At 36.6% G+C, this 22451-nt stretch overlaps 2 protein-coding genes and 1 gene segment (V, D, J or C); all 3 read right to left on the bottom strand.

The window, feature by feature from the left end:
* Positions 1-614: 614 nt before the first annotated feature.
* LOC308412314 (immunoglobulin lambda-1 light chain-like) lies at positions 615-12008 on the bottom strand (the record flags this gene model as incomplete). Its single annotated transcript, XM_080906569.1, has 4 exons — positions 615-937; positions 1672-1705; positions 11552-11874; positions 11969-12008. 4 exons carry the CDS (start codon positions 12006-12008, stop codon positions 615-617), a joined length of 720 nt encoding a protein of 239 aa, XP_080762695.1.
* A 4412-nt stretch (positions 12009-16420) lies between these two features.
* On the bottom strand, positions 16421-16878 carry LOC308411377 (immunoglobulin lambda variable 3-21-like). The segment is given in 2 exons: positions 16839-16878; positions 16421-16755 (listed from the first exon to the last, which is right to left on the bottom strand).
* A 1392-nt stretch (positions 16879-18270) lies between these two features.
* LOC308412315 (immunoglobulin lambda-1 light chain-like) lies at positions 18271-21871 on the bottom strand (the record flags this gene model as incomplete). Its single annotated transcript, XM_080906570.1, has 4 exons — positions 18271-18593; positions 19240-19273; positions 21423-21748; positions 21832-21871. 4 exons carry the CDS (start codon positions 21869-21871, stop codon positions 18271-18273), a joined length of 723 nt encoding a protein of 240 aa, XP_080762696.1.
* Positions 21872-22451: the final 580 nt, after the last annotated feature.

The following is a 22451-nucleotide window of genomic DNA, read 5'->3' as shown; positions in this document are numbered from 1 at the left end:
AAAATTTTCAGTAAACAGCATTTTCATTTTATTTTACAGAGAGCTGATACTTCATTTACATGAGGTTATAACACCTGCAGGTGCATCATGGACATGAAAAAACAGAAGAGCAGAGGTTATGCTTCACTAACTGAGTGTGAAGATTCATTTGCAACATTTTAAACCGGTGACACTTGCTCTCTCTGTTACTCAGGAAGAATTATTAAATGATGCTCTCTAGTGTTCAAATATTACATAGCGTGTATGTCAGAAAATACTTATGTTTTAACTATGGGAAGAAGATATTTTAAAAAGTGGTGTGCTTATGAGTGTTTTTTCCTCTCTGTGCCCCTCTCCAAAATTTAACAGTTCATTTTAATAACCTTAAACTTATGTTGTTTATAATACAGTGACACATTTTCCCATTTACTCACAAGAAAACACATTTTTTAAATCAATGCTTTTATTAATTTAATGCAAAACACGAATTCCTGAAAATACTTGTCAAAAACCAGCAAAAGAATACATGACTTAAACCTTTTGCTTTATTCTGATTTCTAACATGTAACAACTGTAATGAACAAACAGCACAAGCAGTAAAGAAGCAGATTTTAAATGCACATTCTGGTCCTCGACTATTCAGTGGGACATTCTGACTTCTTGATGGTTTTCTCTGAAGTCTGTGAGCCCAAAGACACTTTACATGTATAAACCTTATCCATGTTCCAGTCTGATGTCTGGATGGTCAGAGAGCTGCTGATTTGGTAAGTCTGGTCTGGTCTCTGAACAGCAGTGCTGGTAGAGATCCCACTGCTCACTGGACTCCCACCAGCCAACCAGCTCACATCTGCAAAAGACACAGACTGACTGGACAGACAGACCACAGAAGCTGTGTCGGACTGGAGCTCAGCACTGGACGGAGGGAAGACTGTCAGGACAGGAGGAGAGAGGCTGGAGCCTGAAAATACATGAAGGACATTCAGGAAATTGAAAAATCAAAGGAAATGAAATGAAATAATGAAAACAGAAGAAATCGAGACATCAATAAGAGTCAATATGGAATAAACATAATATTTGTTATGAAATTAGAAGAAAACAATACTAATGTGATTTGGAAAAATATACAGACATAACAACCCAACATATCAATTGATTTTCTTTTTAAGTTTTCCTAAAATAAAATATGACTAGTTACTCTTTAACTTTTCATGTAAGATGTCGTGAATTTAATTCTGGAGGTTTCTGCATAACATGTCAGTTACTGTGAGAAATTTTCTTTCATTTAAAAAAAACTGTACAGCCAGGTTCTAATCACTTAAAAGTAATTTTTAACTTTAGTAACACTGTTAACTACTACTGAAGAAAAAGAAAACAATCTTATATATGTTTTTGAAATGCCAACCCCAATATTAAATAAAAACACTATGAGAATAATAAGAACAGATGATATCCTATTTCACATAATGTTTAGTGAACAACATTTATATAAAAATATACAAATTTGGTTTGACACCTTTTCAATTTTTTTAATATAAAGAATTCATGTCTCCTGCACATACAACAACCTCAAACTATTTCATGTTGTATAAAATCATAAAAATGATGCTGAACAAGAAACATATTGAACTAAGTAGTCATCAGCAGATTTGTGCAAAATCTCTCTTGTTTTATGATCATTTAAAAAGCACTTACTTGTCACAATCAGCTTGGTGCCTTGTCCGAATACCACAGTGATTCAGTTTGTATACATGGCTGTACAAAAACCTCCTGACTGTCACTGATGAGGGGAGAGGAACTGAAACATCCTGTAGAGACCAACTTTCACTGTCAACATCTCATTCACTTCATCTGTTTGTATTTTATAACTGTGTCTCTCTGTGTGTAGTCATGTTTATTCCTTCATGTCACTTGTTTTGTGTAAGACTTAATTAAGTACTCATTACTGATCTGAATTAAACAGAGATTCACTGTCTCTCAATGAGATTTTGTTTAGTCTGGTTCACTATGACGGAGCATTTTTGGGAGAGTCTTCCCATGTCTGACAGGAACTCACTGCAGAGTCTCCTGTCTCTGCATGATTGATAAAAGACTGCAAATCAGTGTTTGGTCAGGATTTAGATATTAATGTGTCTGAGGAGAATCCTGCTGAAAATGCAGTTGACCTGTGAGAATGATGAAATCTCAGAAATGAGGAGAAGAACCAGGAACCTGTTTGTACCAGCCGACATAAAAGCTTTCAGCTTTTTTTAATGTTGTATTTGAGCAGGTTAAAGGTTTTTAAAAAAAGGATTTTAATAAATGAGCAATCCAATGTTTAATAAAACATTATCTGGAGGTTGTATGTTACTCTGCATTTTCTTGATTGGACTATACTCAAGTGAATGAGTCTAAGAAAGCATATGTACTGCCAAGAGGTTTGTAACACATTGTGATAAGTACAGTGTCTTCTATTTCTGCGAACTTGATAGTTAAATGATAATTAACGTTTGATGAGGACGTAGAGTTGAATCTTTCTGAGGAGAATCTTGTTTCAAAGCTTTTGAGCTGTCAGAATGGAGAAATCTTAGAAACATACAGATGATCTTCTCTAGGAACTTGTTTATACAGCTAATAGAATTCCTATCATCTCTCTCAATGTTGCAGTTGAGAACAGCTTGTTGAAAACTTTGTACTTAAGTGTTAGGTTTTGTATTGTTGATTGTCATTTATGCTTAGAAATATTTAACCATATATGCTTAGAAGTATATAATCATTTGTAGATTGAAAGAATGTCTCATCCTAGGAGGTCTGTAACAACTCTGTGTAGCATGAAGAGGGGGGTGCGTTCACTCCTCTACAGAGTGTTCTGGCATAGATCACACACCTCCTAGGAGAGGTCGTATCTTCTCTTGTTGATATATGGCATAGCAAACACACGTATATCTGGAGCCTTTTGTTCAGATGGACCCGCTAGACTCCTGGCACCAGCTTTGGGGAGTCTTCACAGGGTCACATCTTGACCTCACACAAGCCACACACACACACACACACACACACACACACACACACACACACACACACACACACACACACACACACACACACACACACACACACACACACACACACACAAAGGCAAGGTACTCTTTGTGTGTATGTAGACGTCATATGTTAATGAACCTATGCATATTCATGTAACCTCAATAAAAGAGCAGTGTTACGGGAGAACGGACGAGAGCAACTGGGGTCAAGCGAAGGAACGGCGTTTGTCCGGTTCTCTCCCGTGCACGAGAAACATGAAGAACTTTGCCTACTTCGTGTCTTGCTTGCTGTGTAATTATATTGCCTTCAACGTTCTCACAACCAGAACGTCTTACACTTTAGAGAAGTGATGAGAGAGCAGACAGACCCCAGCATGTTGTCAGTATGAGGTGTAAACATCCTTTAATATTCAGCTGCAACTTTATCAGTATCTGTTTAGGTTGATTAATGTGATTTACTGCAGCTAGAATGTGACAGTTATCAGAGTTTTAGACAACCGTTTGTCAAATTGCTGTTATTTAAAAACACACACACATAATAGGTTTAATTGTGTTAGATGCACATAATTTAAAATGCACATAATTGTGTACATATATATGGCAATTTGTGTTGTTGGTGGTCATTATACTCCTCGATATTTTATACTTTCAGTGATGAATGTAAAAATATATCAAAACAAGTAATTCAGTATTTATTAGCAGACTGCCTGAAGTGGATGAGTTTTCATTGATGAACATTAAAATCAAAAATAACAATAAACACACTATTTGAAGGTGGTGGGTTTACACTGAGTTTGCTGAATGGGTCTTTTGTCAGCATGTGAAAAATAGAGCATCAAAAAGCAGAAGTATCAGTGAGGAGGTTTTTGTCACAGTGTAAATCACTGTGATACAGCAGCAGAGCTGTCCCATGTCTTACAGTAATAGACTGCAGAGTCTCCCTCCTCCACATTTTTGATGATCAAACGATAATCTTTTGTTGACTGATGAGAGGATGTGAATTTTGGAGCAGAGAACCCAGAGCCATAGCCTGGAGAACTAGAGCTATGATGAAAATACAGCACAAACTGAGGAACTCCTCCTGGAATCTGTTTATACCAATAGACAGTGCCAGTACCAGTCCCCAGGTTACAGTCCATGGTGGCTGTCTCTCCTTTCCTCACTGATAAAACAGGAGGTTTCTGTGTCAGCACCGTCACACCACTCACACCTGCAAACATCAAGAAGACATGGAGTCAAGAGAAACACAAGCACATATGAATCCAACAAATAACTACTGATCTGAAGTATAAATGAGGTTCCATACATGTTAGAGCAGTGATGAGAGCACAGAGAGTCACCAGCATGTTGTCACTGTGTGTTGAGACCTGTGACTTAGAAAGAGTGCACTGCTTCTGTAGGAGGAGAGGAGGTGTGAACCATTAAATATGTGACAGAAACTCAGAGAGACTGACAGGAGGAGGAGCTAAATCTGCGTAGTTTGCGATGTTTGGGTAATTTATGTTCAGTGGAGGGTAATTCTGCTTTTGTATTAATAAATATTGGTGATTGTGATGTCTCCCTCCTCTCCCTTAAAATTGTGCTACTGCATTTTATTATGAAAAATTGTTTGCTATGTCTCCTGGGTGAGGTGTTCCAGGCATGTCTGACTGGGAAGATTCCCCGGGGCAGACCCCGGATATGCATATCTCTCGGCTGGCCTCAGAACAGCTTGATGTTCCCCCAGAGAAGCTGGAGGAGGTCTGGGATCCTCTGCTTAGGCTGCTGCCCCTGCGACCCAGCCTCGGAAAAGTGGAAGAAGATGTATGTATGGAAGGATGGTTGCTATGTCCTTCAGGTTTATTACTGATGCTTTTACCATTACCAGTTTTTATGTTTGGACAAGAAAAAAAAAAGATCAGAATCCCGCTAACCCTTACAGTTACCTGTTATAATTACATAATCAACAACCTTGAAATGTATGAACTTCTCTGGAAATTCACATGAAACTGGAGTGTTTAGGATTAGGAGAACATTTGATAAAATGTTACGCCATTTATGAATATTAAACAACTGAATAAAGAGTTCAAAAAAATAATAATTTTAGTACTAGAACTGTGTGGGCTCCTTTTTTGTTTCAAAGTTGAGCCACATGAGTTTTGTGGTATTTCTCACAAATGAAATCACTGTGATACAGGCGTTTTGATATAGTTCCCCAATTCACAAAAACAAATAGCAGTGTCGCTCATCTACATCTTGAGAGTTAAACACAACAATTAGAGGACTGACTAATTTGCGTTTACCAAAACATTTTGGTTTTAGACACTCAAATTCATTTTTGTATTCATTTGTTTTGTTCTACAATTAATGGTTGGAAATGTTAACTCAGTCACTCAGTTGTGTTTTGTTTGTTTTTTGTCTCAGTATTCATGATTGTGTTATGTTTTACGCAATAGAGTCTATGTTTCAGTGCAGTACAATGCTTACCCTCCTCCTTTTAACTCTAAATCCATGTCTAAGGATGATGTGGAATTTAGTCAGTCTGAGGAGAATCCTGTTACAAAGTAAAGTGAATTGTCCTCATTTAAAAACTCTCCATCAGCTCCATCAGAGACTTGAACCATTACAGGCAGTTCCTTGAACAATTTTAGTTCAAATGCAAATGTCCTTATCGTCACACATCACACATTTTCTTCTTTTCTTACATTTAATGATGCTGAATCTATGTTTATAACTATTTAAGAGTTGAGTCTGGTGTCTAAATTTATATTACTTATACGTACATGCATACAATGTAGGTCTGCTTTTTGTATATGATTTTGCATATGAGTAGTTATTGACTGACAGCTGGGATAGGCTCCAGCGCCCCCCGCGACCCTGAAAAGGATAAGCGGAAGCCAATGGATGGATGGATGGATGAATATGGATTTTCCCCAGTTTTCTTTGTTCATGATTTCAATGATAAATATTTTTTTTAAAAAATGAACAAACAAATAACACACTATTTGAAGGTTTGTTTGTTAGAGGTGTCTTTTACCAGGTTGTGAAAGAGTCTTAAAAAGCAGAAGTATCAGTGTGGAGGTTTTGTCACAGTGTGAATCCCTGTGATGCCCCACTGTTAGCAGAGCTGTCCCATGTCTTACAGTAATAGACTGTGAGTCTCCTGTCTCTGCCTGATTAATTATGAACTAGGAATCAATGTTTGATGAGGATTTAGAGTTGAATCCGTCAGAGGAGAATCCTGTTCCAAATTCAAGTGAGCTGCCAGAATAGTGAAAACTTTCTGAGGAACCCCTCCAGGAACTTGTTTATACCAGTTAACATAATTCCCATCATATCTCTCTACGTTGCAGCTGAGAACAGCTTGTTGACCTGGAGAAACTGTGTGGACAGCAGGTGTTTGGGTCAATACGATCACTGCATCAACATCTGCCAAGAAACCGAGAAAAAAAAATGAGTGAAAGATTTACCTAAAAATATACAGATTTTAAAATCAATAAGAACATCTTACACGTCAGAGCAGAGATGAGAGCACAGAGGGTCCCCAGCACTATGATAGTAGGTGGAGAAACTGATCCTGAAAGATGAGAGGGGGCTGTAGTGAGAAGAGAAGAGATACTGAAGCTTATAAAGACAGAGGAGCAGAACTGAAAGAGGAGGAGATTCAGAAAAACAGCTTGTTTATGAAAGACTAAATTACTGATATTAATAATTCATAATTTCATACAGTGAACATTGTCATTATATGAGCATTATTGTTTCAAACTCAATGATATCATATAATTTTCTTTGAATTTGCTCTACAAAAACTAATATAATGACTTAATCAGTGTATATGTCACAGTACTGGGTCTGCGACTCAGTATTTGTCTTTCAGGTTTTAGATTTATAATCTATATATAATATAATATATAATATATAATAAGATTATAATATATAATCTATAATGGAGTTATTTCGATCTCAACTGTATTTACACTTAGTGTAGTAAATCACACCTTCAGTGTTACTAGTTCATGGTCATATTTTAAAGACCTGACTTACATAAATAATGTTATTGAAAAAAGGTAAAAGAATGAAATCTCTAGTGTTCTTGTCTTCAATTTTCTAGATTTACTTTCTGACTTATAAACGTCTAACATGAAGGTTTATTATATGGTACTAAATCTGTCTGAACTATTTTAAACACCCAGATAGAGATGGATATCTTTCTTAGCAGCACCTTTGTTCTTGGCACACTTCAGCTTCTAGTTGTTTCTTGTTAATGAGAGAAATGAGGGAAAACCAACTAGAAAGGTTAAAAAAAATGTTATTTCATTTTCAAAAGCAAAAACATCAACATTTATATATGTAACCATGTCAAAATCAGAACATGTACACATTAAATATAAATGTGTGTACAATTAAGACAAACATCATAAACACATCTCTAAATAAAATGAGAATTTGCTTCTCCATTTAAAAATGTGTTTTTGATGAATCCAGTGTATATTTCTATTGATTCGTTCTTTCTGACAGATAGAATCTGGTTACTGTCACATTTACTGCAGCTGGAATATAACAATTAAACAATTACAACCATGAAAGAGCTGAGAGAAGTCTATAATTTTTTTATTATTTAAAAATAACTTGCAAAAACATAAAATACCGTATGTTGGATAGTTTGGTTTATGTGTTTTTACATATTATAATTTGGGCCAATATTAGTGAATGAGATGTATTTTTCGGTACTTTTCTTTTTATACTTTTAATAATCAAGGTTAAAATGAATAAAAAAACACCAACAACATTCCAGTGTTTAAAAACACAGTCTAAAGATAGTGGGTTACACTTAGTTCACTGGATATATATATTATCTGCATATGAAAGCGTTTCTAAAAGCAGAAGTAATACTGAGGAGGTTTTTGTCACAGCCTGAATCACTGTGATACGTACGCAGAAGCAGAGTCATCATATGTCTGACAGTAATACACTGCAGAGTCTCCTGTCTCTGCTCGCTTGATAATGAACTGGTAATCAATGTTTGATGAGGATTTAGAGTTGAATCTGTCTGAGGAGAATCCTGTTCCAAAGCTGAGTGAGCTGCTAGAATGACGAAATCTTAGAACATATTGAGGAGCCTCTCCAGGAACTTGTTTATACCATCTAACAGAATTCCCATCATATCTCTCTATGTTACAGTTGAGAACAACTTCTTGACCTGGAGAAACTGTGTGGACAGCAGGTGTTTGGGTCAACACGATCACTGCATCAACATCTGCCAGGAAACACACACAAAAACATGAATGAATAGAATAGAATAGAATAGAATTCAACTTTATTGTCATTGCACATGCACAGGTACAGGGCAACGAAATGCAGTTTGCATCCATCCAGAAGTGCTTCAGTGATATAGACATATTACAATATATATTAGCAATAATATAGATATGTAAGTATTAGAGATGGACCGATCCGATATTACGTATCGGTATCGGTCCGATACTGACCTAAATTACTGGATCGGATATCGGAGAAAAATAAAAAATGTAATCCGATCCATTAAATATCACGAAAGCACCTCACAAAACTTGCAACACGCGTAACTCACCTCAGAACGTTAGCACGTAGGAGCAGTATGCATCACGTGATAGAGCGGCTGTGGCATGCGGGACCTGTCGGTGGTCTGGATAGCATGTGGAGCTTCGCTAGCAACCCGGCATTTCATCTCCGACAAAGTTATCCCCGAGAGAAGTAAAGCAAGTGTGTAAGTCCATCTCTGAATGTTTGTAAAGCATTCCTGCGTTAAGCTTAACAAACGATATATGGAGCGACTGCTTCTTCTTGCTGCTACTTCAATCATGAAACTGCTTAATGATCAGCTGATCGGCTTTTCTGTCGCGAGTCCGTGTCTCTTGTTTGTTTTTGGCCCACTTTGCACCAGAAAGAGGAAACCAGTGGCTGAACAACAGCAGCACGTTTAAGCTTGATAAGCTGTTGTTAGAATTTATTTAATATTACTTTCTACACCAGGATCTTTTTCTACGTAGCTGACGCTGGTAACTGTGCAGGGGCGGATCTAGCAAAGTTTAGCCGGGGGGGGGCGATAGCAGGGAAAAGGGGGCACAAAGACATACTTTTCTTTCTTATTCTCATTTAAAATGTCTAGCTTTAAATAAATAATTATCTGACACCCAAAGTTTTATTTTGATGTAAAATGAATAGAAGTCCATTACTGTATATAGTGACTATTAAGTCTAATATATATTTCCTAGTAAGCTATAGTACTTTCTCCTTTGGGAAGGTACCATCTGTGCAGTCTGCAATTTTGTTGAAGAAAGATGTTGAATCTATTTAATATTTTAATATATTGAAAAATAATTGATTTCTGTGCATTTTTTTTCACACTGCATCAAATTAAGGTTGATTACGTCGATTAAGCATCATGAGGTGGAGCGTGAGGGGTTGTTCCCTATTTTTTATTTATTTATTTTTTGTTGTTGCTGGGAGTTGGAACCCTATTGGTTAGGTTGCTTAATATTTACGCTAAGTACTCTTTAAGATACCAGAATAGGGAGGATGGTGTAGGTCTAAGTTTATTAGATTGATCAGTATTGCTGAACTATGAAATATTTTTTTTTGCATACAGGTATAACAGAATAGCTTTAGTGTAGTTGTTGTTTTAAACTTGAGTATGAACTTATACGAAATGCAGCAAGATATTTAAAAAAACAGTTTTGTTGATTAAAAAACACTATATCGGATTCATATCGGTATCGGCAGATATCCAAATTTATGATATCGGTATCGGTATCGGACATAAAAAAGTGGTATCGTGCCATCTCTAGTAAGTATATTACAGAAATGGGTCTATTATGGTATGTTATAATGTACACGGTATGAAGTATGTTGTGAAGGTGAGGGTGTGGATAATTTCTACAGAGGCTATATAAAGTGCTAGTGGTTGTGAGTGGTGGTTCAGTCCATGTTATTATTGTGTGTTTGAGGGTACAGTTGTCCATTGTGGGTGTGTGTATGTTCAGTCCATGTGTTAACGTGGGTCAGATGTCAGGAGGCAGAGTTCAGGAGTCTGACAGCTGTGGGGAAGAAGCTGTTCCGGTACCTGGTGGTCTTAGTAAAGAAATTTACTAAATTCACTTCTGACAACTTGAAAAGTTTACCTCCAAAAATATACACCCTAAAACAGAAGATCTTACATGTTAGAGCAGTGATGAGAGTGCACAGGATCCACAGCATGCTGTCAGTGTGAGGTGTAAATGATCTTTACTGTTCAGCTGAGATGTGAGTGAGATTGTAGTGAGAAGTGAAGCGATACTGACACTTAAAGACACAGAGGAGAGGCAAACCAAAGGAGGAGGTGTCAGGGCTCTGTGTGCGGGCAGGCGGAGAGGAGGATCCAAACGCAGGACTCAGACACTAACTTGAAACTCAAAAACCTCAGCTTTATTGCTGGTACGAAAACAAAACATGAAGTGAACATGGAATATGGAGAACCGAAACACACAGGCATAATCTGATGGTACGACGCGACACTGACACAGAGAAACACAGGGCTTAAATACACAGACGGCAGTAATCAAGGGATGAGAGACAGGAGGGGAACACACCTGGGAGAAATCACAGCTGACGAGACTGAGCACACTCACATATGACACAGACCTTCACAATAAAACAGGAAACTCAGACACAGACATTGAACTAAACAGACAGATTCACAAACAGACGGGGTGACACCATAGACAGACAGATACAGACGCAGACTCAGAGGCAGACCGAATATAACACGTAGAACTCAAACAATAATAATAATCATGATAACAAATTGGAAAATGATAATAATAAACTTAAAGCGCTGGGTCACCGATCCAGGACCATGACAGGAGGAGATTCAACACAATGATTTTCATTCATAGAATAAAAAATCATTTATAATGCAAATAACATCAATTAAATGTTTCTGGCTCATGTTCAACTGACACACTTATGGCTGTCATGACATATTGCTCATGAAAATATTGTTGTAAAGGGAATAAATATTATATAACTGATTATTGACAGTTTTAGGTGTTAACACCAATCTCTTTCTAGCTGAAATGTCAGCAGGACTTATGTGAAAAGAATAAACAGTAACGTTTATAAGAACATGAGGTAGAACAAGTCTCAACAAATTCAGAGCAGTTTAAATGCAAATGCCCTTATCCTCACACATCACGTTTTCTTCTCGTCTTATATTTATTTCTGCCTGATGTATAGTTATCACTATTTAAGAGCTGAGACTGGTGTTTACTAAATTTCTATTACTTATAGATAACTTTTAGTTATATACAGTATTAGTCCACTTCTGACATGTTTTGGCTCAATAATATCTCTATATTCCTCTGCTTGCTTTATTCATATTTTCAATGATGAATATTAAAATTAATTTAAAAAACAAAACAAATAACACAGTATTTGAAGGTGGTGGGATTTCAGTGTGTTTCTCGGATGTGTCTTTTTTTCAGCATGTGAAAGAGCATCAAAAAGCAGAAGTATCAGTGAGGAGGTTTTTGTCACAGTGTGAATCACTGTGATACCCCACTGCTAGCAGAGCTGTCCCATGTCTGACAGTAATAGACTGCAGAGTCTCCCTCCTCCACATTCTTGATGATCAAACGATAATCTGTTGTTGACTGATGAGTGGATGTGAATTTAGGAGCAGAGAACCCAGAGCCATATTCTGGAGAACCCCAGCTATGATGCATCCTCAGCACGTACTGAGGACTTCCTCCTGGAATCTGTTTATACCAGGCAGCAGCATAGTTAGTAACAGTCCCCAGGTTACAGTCCATGGTGGCTGTCTCTCCTTTCCTCACTGATAAAACAGGTTTCTGTGTCAGCACCGTCACACCACTCACACCTGCAAACAACCAGAACACATGGAGTTAAGACAAACACACTGACATTTAACTCTAACATGAAGTCTTTTCTTCAGTATATTCAAGACACTTTACATGTTAGAGTAGTGATGAGAGCACAGAGAGTCACCAGCATGTTGTCAGTGTGGGCTAAGAACTGAGTGGAGAGATGATGGTGGAAGAGCTATTTAATACAACTAACAGGAGGAGGAGCATTTGATTTTTTTACTTTCTCTTGTCTGTGCTATTAATATTATTATTATTGGTGTTGGTAATGTCTTGTGCATTTACCCTGTGGCAACATCATCATCTTCCATTCTTTTTAATAAATTTGTTTGTTTGTTTTGTATTTTGGAATGGTGACTTTCTCCATATCCTAAATGTGGCAGGATTTTGGTTTGTTATATTTTATACTTTAACTTGTATTTTGTTTAAAAAATTACAATTAGATTTACATTTTCTGAAGCAACATGAAGTTTAGAATTTCAACTTCAACTCTGTATTTTATTCTCTGACACGCCTGGCTTTGCACAAATCATCTAATTACGTAACTAAATGTCTGTAAATGAGAATGGCCTGTTTATAAATGTGATGTATAAAAACAGTTTATCATGATTTTTGAAACCAGTTTCCAGCTTGAAATTCCCACATTGTGATAAACCATTAAGATGCAGCAGTTAAAAGAAACTGTAGGATAAAATTAATATAATTATGTCAAAACTTTCAAAAATAACAAATAAAAAGCAGAAAACTTTCAATCCCTAATGGTGGCACATTTTCCTGCTCTTTGTTTTCCTAGTGTTGGTTTCTTTGTTCCTGGCCACTCTTTGTTTTGTATTTTGTTTGAGTGCAGCATTTTCAGTCTCCTGTGCCCTGCATTTGGGTCCAATACCTGCCTGCCACACAGCGGTTACATTACAGTATGAGAGCTGGAGGAGATGCTCTTCTTAGATTAGCTGAAACTTTATCCCTCAGATGGGTTCCTCCAGGAAATTCAATTCTTGTAAGTTACCTTGTCACGAACAATCAGTTTGATGAAAATTAAAACTTGCTAAATAAAAACTAATAGATACATTTAAAAAGAGAGAACATTTCTGATTGATCATATTTAAATTTGATTATTTTTAATTATATTCCAAAGAGCCTTTAACAAGTGCAAAATTTCAGCTTCAGCACTGTGTAGGCGTGCTCTCTGTATTTCAGAATTTTGGAGACAGATTTTTTTTCTGACTTTTTTCTGTGAAAACATTTGGTGACATGCTACCACAGCCAGAAGCTCTCCATGTTTGATTTTTTTTTTTTTGAAAAAATAAAAAAATAAAAAAAAGTACAGACTTTATTTAGACTTTCTTGACAATACATAAAGTTTTGTTTGACCAAAATAAAACAGTTTCTGAATGACCAAATGACAGCAACTGAAACATTTTCAGTAAGCAGTTCATATTGTACGATCAGTTTATTTGACAGAGAACTGATAACGTGAGGTTATGAATGAGACACTAAGACCTGCAGGTGCATGCTGGGCAGGAAGAGAGGGAGAAGTTTAAAGGTGATGAGTAATTTTCTTTCTTTTAAAAAAAAAATGTTAGGCCAGTTTCTTATTACTTTTAAAGTTTTAAAGTTTACTTTTAACTTTAGTAACACTGTTAACCAGTGGTCCCCAACCTTTTTTGCGCCACGGACCGGTTTATGCCCGACAATATTTTCACGGACCGGCCTTTAAGGTGTCGTGGATAAATACAACAAAATAAAACTAGTACCAGTACCGAAAAAAAGAAGATTTATTCATAACACACGTGAAAAGACCCAGGAAAACCGAGTAAACTATAAAAACGATAACAAAATAACGCTGAAAACCGATAAAAACCCTGAAAACCATACATTTCACACCCAAGCCTCAACTCTCGCGGCCCGGTACCAAACGACTTACGGACCAGTACCGGTCCGAGGCCCGGGGGTTGGGGACCGCTGCTGTTAACTACTATTGAAGAAATATAAAACAGGCCTACCTATCTTATTTTAATTTATGCCAACCTCAACACAAATTAAAATATTATGAAAACAATAAGAGTGATCAACAACATATTTCACATCATTTTAGTGAACAACATTTATATAAAAATATACACATTTGGTTTAACACCTTTTCGCACAATTTTAATATAACGGATTCATGTCTCCTGTACATACGACAACTTGAAACTATTTTAGATTGTGCAGATTTTCAGGTCATCAGGTCAGATGATTACCTGGGCCATTGTAGAAACTTTATCTTCCTTCTCTGAAACCAGTTGTGAGTTTCCTTGGCTGCATTTAGTATAATTGTCTTGCTGAAATGTCCACGCTCTTCATCTTCAATGTCCTGACAGATGGCAGCATATTTTTTTATCAAGATTGTCTCTGTGCATTTTCCACTCATCCTTCCTTCAGTTATATGACATATGCCAGAGCTGTATGCTGAAAAACAGCACCACACAATGATGTTTCCACCTCCAATCTTCACTGTGTTGGAGGTGATTTGCAGTGGCTTTTGGCTTCCAAGCATGGTGTCTATTGTGCAATCCGAAGTATTACATTTTATGAAAATTTGTATCTCATCTCACAAGACTGTATATCTCCCAGTATGGTGATCTCTCAGGCATGTCTAAATGTTGTTCAGCAAACTTTAAATGCACTTCAACATGATTTTTCTTCAGCAGTGAATTTTTGCATACAGGCTATAGTTTGAAAAATTGAGTGCATTACTGATTGTTTTCTTTTCTTTCTGTAGCTCTCTACAGATGGTCCTTGGATTCTTTTCACTCTGTCTGAACTCTTTCAGGGACCACCTGGTTGTCACCGGTTATGGCGAAATGATTGTCTTTCCACTTCCAGATTATGACCCCAACTGTGCCAATGCTGTCAGTATGTTTCGCAACAATAAGGTTGCAAGCATTGTGAGAGAGCTCAGTGGTTTTACCATCATGAGATGTTTCTTGTTTCACAGCTTGGTAAATTAGACACCTTTTTCTAGACCGTCAGTTGGGAATGCACAAAGTGGCAGGATTACGTTCAAATTACTCATAGATATGACTTTCCATGCATTTTTTGCACCTCATTTTCTTCATATGTTCAAAACTTTCCCCCTGTTTCATTTCTCCTTGTTACACATAATTAACAGAGGGTATAAATACAAGTGACCCCCCCCCCCCCCCCCCCCCCCCCGCCACAAAATAAATAAATAAATAATAGCAATAAATAAAATTAAATCAATAAATAAAAATGAATATAAAATAACAACAACAAAACATATAACCATATGAAAACATGAATCATCAGAAAATCTTTTTCAGTTAAAAGTACTTGTTACAGTCAGCTTGGTACCGAATACCACAGTGACTCAGTTTGTATACATGGCTTTACAAAACGGCACCAATAAGGCATGAGGAATTGCAACATCCTCTTCAGGCCAAATTTCACTGCCAACATCTCATTTCCTTAATTGATATTTCAAAACACTGCTTACGTGTTTCAAACAATTTCTGTCTCTTTAGACATTTAGTTTCTCCTCTGTGTCATTAGTTGCTTTCCTGAAGATTTTATGGTTTTGCCTGATTAATACTAGGAATACATAAGCACTGCAGTGTATCTCATTCAGATTTTTGTCAGTCTGAATCACTGTGATACAACTTCACTAGAATAGGAGTAGTACAAAGAGTCGACAGTTCTGTCCCGTCAGTAATGAAATAGTATTAGCTGTTCTAGGATTTAAAGGTCTGAATCTGTCTGAGCAAAATCCAGTGGCAAAGATGGTAAGATTACTGAATGGTAAGTTAATAAACTAAGTAACTGCTGCAGGAATTTTTATGTTAAAATATATGTTTTTTTCCTTTATTCTGAGTACTTTCAAAGTGTACTGTGAAAAATACACTGAACAAAAATATAAACGCAACACTTTTGTTTTTGCTCCCATTCCCCATGGGATGGACGTAGAGACCTAAAATTCATCCCAGATACACAATATAACCATCCCTCCCAAACAGTGGTCACAAATCAGTCCAAATGTGTGGTAGTGGGCACATCTGCTATATTGAGATAATCCATCCCACCTCACAGGTGTGCCACATCAGGATGCTGATCTGACATCATGAGTAGTGCACAGGTGTACCTCAGACTGCCCACAACAAAAGGCCACCCTGGAATGTGCAGTTTATATTTTTGTTCAGTGTAGTAGGCACAAACTGAAATCCTGGATTTCATGGCAGTGATGTTCATGATATGATATTTAGAAGTTTGTTGATGTCGTCAGTATGAGTATTTGCATGCATGTAGCTCTATGAAAAGTAAATATACCCTAAGGTGAAAGAGTAAATAGGATTTACTGAGTACTATTACTTTTACTGCAGATGGAATGCAACAGTTATCGCTATAAAGCTTACTGAAATTATCGTCTATTCAAAACTTGATTAAGGACGAAAACGTGCGTGTAAAAGAGTTGTGAGTGTACAGTATGTGAAAGAGTCCCCAAAAGCAGAAGTATCAGTGAGAACGTTTTTGTCACAGTGTAAATCACTGTGATACGAACTCATTAACAGAGCTGTCCCATGTCTTACAGTAATAGACTGCAGAGTCTCCCTCCTCCACATTGTTGATGATCAAACGATAATCTGATGTTGACTGATGAGTGGATGTAAATTTTGGAGCAGAGAACCCAGAGCCATAGCTTGGAGAACTCCAGGTATGATACATCCTCAGCACATACTGAGGAACTCCTCCTGGAATCTGTTTATACCAGCGCGCCTCACTATTAGTAACAGTCCCCAGGTTACAGTCCATGGTGGCTGTCTCTCCTTTGCTCACTGATAACACAGGTTTCTCTGTCAGCACCGTCACACCACTCACACCTGCAAATGATAAGAAGAGAAACCCACTGAAATATCAATCCAACAAATAACAACTAATCTGAAGTATAAATGAGGATCTATACATGTCAGAGCAGTGATGAGAGCACAGAGAGTCACCAGCATGTTGTCACCGTGTGCTGAGAATGGACTTGTAACTTGGAAAGAAATTTCACTGCCTCTGTAGGATGATTAGAGGAGGTGTGAACCATTAAATATGTCACTGAAACTGAGAGACTGACAGAAGGAGGAGCTTTGGGTAAACCTGCATACTTTGTGATATTGTCTTGAGTGGAGGCTAACTTATTTTTTTATTTAGAATTTGGGTGTTACTGATGTCTCCCTTCCCCTAAATATTACATTAAACTGTAGGTTTAATTGTAATATTTATCATAATTGTAAAGTGTCTGTCTATCTATCTATCAGTAACAGCAGAAATTAAACTGAATAATCACAAAAACGGGAGTTTATCCAGTACACACTGCAAACTTATACACAGTCAGCAAGTGGACCTAAGGCTGCTTAGTAAAGAGGTCTTTGACACAAAGTAAAGCGCTGTGGTACAGGTCTTTTAATATGCTTCCCCTTGTTCTTTAAAAAAAAGCAAGTAAGCCATTTTTTATTTGAGAAAAATCTGAAAAATCTGTTGGAGGGTTTTGACTGTGAAAGATATTATTGCAACCTGATGAACACCTCCTGGAAATATGAGTGACCACTAATACTAACAGTATCTCTAGTCAGACTTTAGAATTGGTGATTAATTTTTGTTTAATTCTGTCTTATTATTAAATGTAATTTAGAGCATGTTAAATGCATGTTAAAATAATAATATGATATGCTTGGGTCATGATTGAAAAAAAGATGGTGTGCTCAGCTGAAGCTCTTCTACTCCGTGTTATATTAAACGAGAAAAAATAAAAATATTACTTGATGACTACGGCTGTGAAAACTGACTAGTTAAAACAGAAAGCTGACAGTTCTTCATTTACATATATCTATAAATAATAGATGAACTCATGCAGGTGCATCCGGGGAAAGAAGAGAAGAGAGAGAAAGGTGATGGTTCACTGACCGAGGATGCAAATTAATGCAGGGTAGAAACAACACGTCATCTTAGTGTCACTGTGACCTTTTGTATGTTTATCTAAACTTAAGAAGCGCTGCTCACTGGTGTGCAGCGATTGTACATTACGCTGTGACAAACAACACATACTTAAGCCTTTTCTGGCAAAAATAAGATGAAAACAACAAAAGCAAGAAAGAAAGAAGTATGAGTACAGTTTAAATGAACAACACTTTAATTAAGGTTTAAAAAAAATTCATGTATGAATATTTTAAACTGCATTTTATTAAAATAAGGAAAAAGACAGCAAAACACGAATTCCTAAAACTATGCAGTAATGACAAGAAAATATACTCATGGTGTAAATCTTATGCCTTATTCAGATTTCCAACATGAATATATTTTAGCAAACAGCAGTAGACAAGCCAATTTTAAATGCACATTCTGGTCCTCGACTATTCAGTGAGACATTCTGACTTCTTGATGGTTTTCTCTGAAGTCTGTGAGCCCAAAGACACTTTACATGTATAAATCTTATCCATGTTCCAGTCTGATGTCTGGATGGTCAGAGAGCTGCTGATTTGGTAAGTCTGGTCTGGTCTCTGAACAGCAGTGCTGGTAGAGATCCCACTGCTCACTGGACTCCCACCAGCCAACCAGCTCACATCTGCAAAAGGCACAGACTGACTGGACAGACAGACCAGAGAAGCTGTGTTGGACTGGAGCTCAGCACTGGACGGAGGGAAGACTGTCAGGACAGGAGGAGGGAGGCTGGAGCCTGAAAATACATGAAGGATGTTCAGGAAAAATCAAAGGAAATGAAATGAAATAATGAAAACAAAAAAAATCAAGACATCAATAAGAGTCAATATGGAATAAACATAATATTAGAAGAAAACAATACTACTATACTGTTATTTGCAAAAATATACAGACATAACCCAACATAGCAATTGAATTTCTTTTTAAGTTTTCCCAAAATAAAATATGATTAGCTACTCTTTAACTTTTCATGTAAGATGTCATGTCATGAATTTAATTCTGGTTTCTGCATAACATGTGAGCATTTTTCTTTCTTTAAAAAAAATGGTACGGCCAGGTTCTAATCACCTAAAATTAATTTTCAACTTTAGTAACACTGTTAACTGCTATTGAAGAAAGAGAAAACAGGCCTATGTTTTTGAAATGCCAACCCAACTATAAATTAAAACATTATGAGAATAATAAGAACGAACAATATCATATTTCACATCATTCTCAGTGAACATTTATATAAAAATATACAAATTTGGTTTGACACCTTTTCAGTTTTTTGATTGCACAAAATCACAAAAGATGATGTTGAACAAGAAACATTTTGACTTAGTCATCAGCAGATTTTTGCAAAATCTCTCTTGTTTTATGATCCGTTAAACAGCACTTACCTGTCACAATCAGCTTGGTGCCTTGTCCGAATACCACAGTGATTCAGTTTGTATACATGGCTGTACAAAAACCTCCTGACTGTCACTGATGAGGGGAGAGGAACTGAAACATCCTGTAGAGACCAACTTCTACTGTCAACATCTCATTCTCTTCATCAATCTGTTCATTTTAAACAATGTTAAAGTGTTTTAAATACCGTCTCTCTCTGTCTCTCTTATTCCTTCATGTCACTTGTTTTGTGCAAGATTTCATGAAGTCCTCGTTATTGGCCAGCATTAATCAGAGCTGCCTCTCAAGAAGATTTTGGTGACAGTCTTTCTTTCTGCCTTATAAATGTGTTTCTAATTACACACTGATGAATACTGAATCTGTGTGTAACAACGACCACCACTGAGAGTAATAGTCCTCAGGTCATATATATTTGTGTGTGTGTGTGTGTGTGTGTGTTTGTGAACCAAAAATTGGTATTTATGTCAAAGTCTTATTCATTTCAAATAAGTTGAATGTTTATTGTGCTTTTGTTATTCAATTTGTTGGCATTCGTTTGTTGTAAAATAATTCTAAATTAGTATTGTATTCTTTGTTGTTCTTTTTATTCATTAGTCATCAATAACAAAGCATGTGATGTTAGGGGAACATACTATTGCTATCTGTTTGCTTTTGCAAATAAAAGTCTTATTTTTTATAATTTCTATTTGCACATAGCCTTTGGACCAGCTAATAGAGCAGGAAAATACAAGAAATGTATTTATGACATAACTGTGTAGTGTAAACAGTCACTTTCAAGAACATTTACAGATCATCATTTGGTAGTTTATGGGCAATTGTACTAATTATTTAAGTGAAAATACATAAAATTCATTAAAGTTTCATGGTGCTCCTTTTGCTGCTCTTCACCTTTTCTGCCAGGTCGTCGTCTGGTTTCCTGTGTCCTCTTGGCTTCTTCACCCACGTGCTACTCACCTGTTGCTCGTCACTGCTAATCGATCCCGGCAGTACTGAAGGCCTTGTTGGAGTGCCATTCCTCCTAAGTTCCTCGTTGTACCTCCTTTAGTGTAGGCCCGGCTCTCTCTAGTGTACTTCCCTGTGTTCCCTGGTATTTCTTCTAACATCTGTCTCCGTCTCCCTGTATAGATCTTCCTGGATCCTTGCTTGTTTCCCTTGGACCTGACATGAATAAGCATAAGTGAGAGTGAGTCACAGTGTGGAATTGGACTGAGTGTGTTTCCTGTTATGGACTGAAACAAAGAGTAGCGTGAGTGAGTTTTCCCTGACCTTCTCTTCGAATCCCTGGAACCTTCTTTGCATTATTCCCGTATATATGTAAATAACTCATCTGGTGTTGTAAATAAAACCCCTTTTGACTGCACAGCTCTGCGTCCTGCTTAACTAAATGTGACATTCAAGTATTCTTGACAGAATTCCAGGAAGAAGAATAGACACTGAGTAGATACTGTTTATTTCCTTCCCATGAGTATTATGTCAGTCAGTTTGAGCTTCATCATTTGATCTAGCTCAGACTGACTAGCTCAAATATATACAATAATAATACAATAACTACAACAAATGACACCATCAGAATTACCAAAGTCATGTTTAATCACCATGTCTGACAAAAATAATGTTCTTGAAAAGTGGTTGTAAAAGTATCAAACATTTACTAGTGTCCTTAACCTCACCTTTCTACATTTTCCTTCTGCCTTATAAATATGTTTGTGATCAATACAAACTAAATGTAAATGAAGATGTCCTAGATGTTCTAAACTATCTTCAGTATAGCTTTGTATTTTTGTTTAACTGCATGTTAACAACACTTTGTTTTAAACAATAAGTTAAACTGCAGTTGGAATGTAACAGTTAGACATGTGAGTAGTGTCTATAAAATTTATTAAAAACAGCAACATATAATACTGTATGTTGGATAGTTTGGTTTAAATGATCATTTGGGCTGATGTGAGTAAATGAGATGTACATATTTCAGTGCTTTGTTCTTTATGCTTTTAATAACAAAGATTAAAAAGCATTAAAAAATGGAAAAATTGAGTGTTTATCAACATGTTATGTGAAGGTGGTGAGTTTGACTGAGTTTTCTTGATGGGTCTTTTTTCTGCATGTAAAAGTTTCTCAAAAAGCAGAAGTACTAATGAGGAGGTTTTTGTCACAGCCTGAATCACTGTGATACGGGTGCAGAAGCAGAGTCATCATATGTCTGACAGTAATACACTGCAGAGTCTCCTGTCTCTGCTCGCTTGATAATGAACTGGTAATCAATGTTTGATGAGGATTTAGAGTTGAACCTGTCTGAGGAGAATCCTGTTCCAAAGTCGGGTGAGCTGTCAGAATGATGAAATCTTAGAACATACTGAGGGACCGTTCCAGGAACTTGTTTATACCAGTTAACATCATTTGCATCATCTCTCTCTATGTTGCAGTTGAGAACAGCTTGTTGACCTGGAGAAACTGTGTGGACAGCAGGTGTCTGGGTCAACACGATCACTGCATCAACATCTGCCAGGAAACACAGAAAAAACTGAAGATAAATTTTAGCTCTAAATATGGAATAAAAAATAGGAATGAGAAGAAGATCTTACATGTTAGAGCAGTGATGAGAGTGCAGAGGGTCCACAGCATGTTGTCAGTGTGAGGTGTAAATGATCTTTACTGTTCAGCTGAGATGTGAGTAAGATTGTGAGAAGAGATACTGGAGCTTATAAAGACACAGAGGAAACCAAAGGAGGAGGAGATTCAACAAAATTACTTTCATTCATAGATCAAATGATTTATGAGGAGTTTGTCATTGTTGTTCACATTGTTTCACAATGTTTTGGATTCATATTCATCATTCATGCTCATGTCGGTCGTAAAATAATGTTCTCGAACAGTTAATGTAAAAGAAACAAATATTTATAACTGATGTCCTTATGCCCACACGTTACATTTTCTTTCTACCCAAGTGTGTTTATGATCCATTTTCAACTAAAATTTAAGTGCATTTTCAGTTTATATATAAAAATGTTTTCTTGACAGTTCTTCATTTACATGTACCGGTATCTATTTTACACAACCTCATTGTGTAACAAACACTATCCTTTTAGTCTGATTATTGCCACATGTACTGCAGCTGGAATGTAACAGTTTTAACACTATAGACTAGTATACATCAAATTTATGTAATTAAAGCGAATCACATACAGCAGCATACACATTTGTG

The sequence above is a fragment of the Rhamphochromis sp. 'chilingali' genome (assembly GCF_963969265.1).
Source record: "Rhamphochromis sp. 'chilingali' genome assembly, chromosome: 15".
NCBI classification, from domain to species: domain Eukaryota; kingdom Metazoa; phylum Chordata; class Actinopteri; order Cichliformes; family Cichlidae; genus Rhamphochromis; species Rhamphochromis sp. 'chilingali'.
Note: the sequence above shows the minus strand (reverse complement) of the source record. Positions and strands in the feature narration are given on the sequence as shown.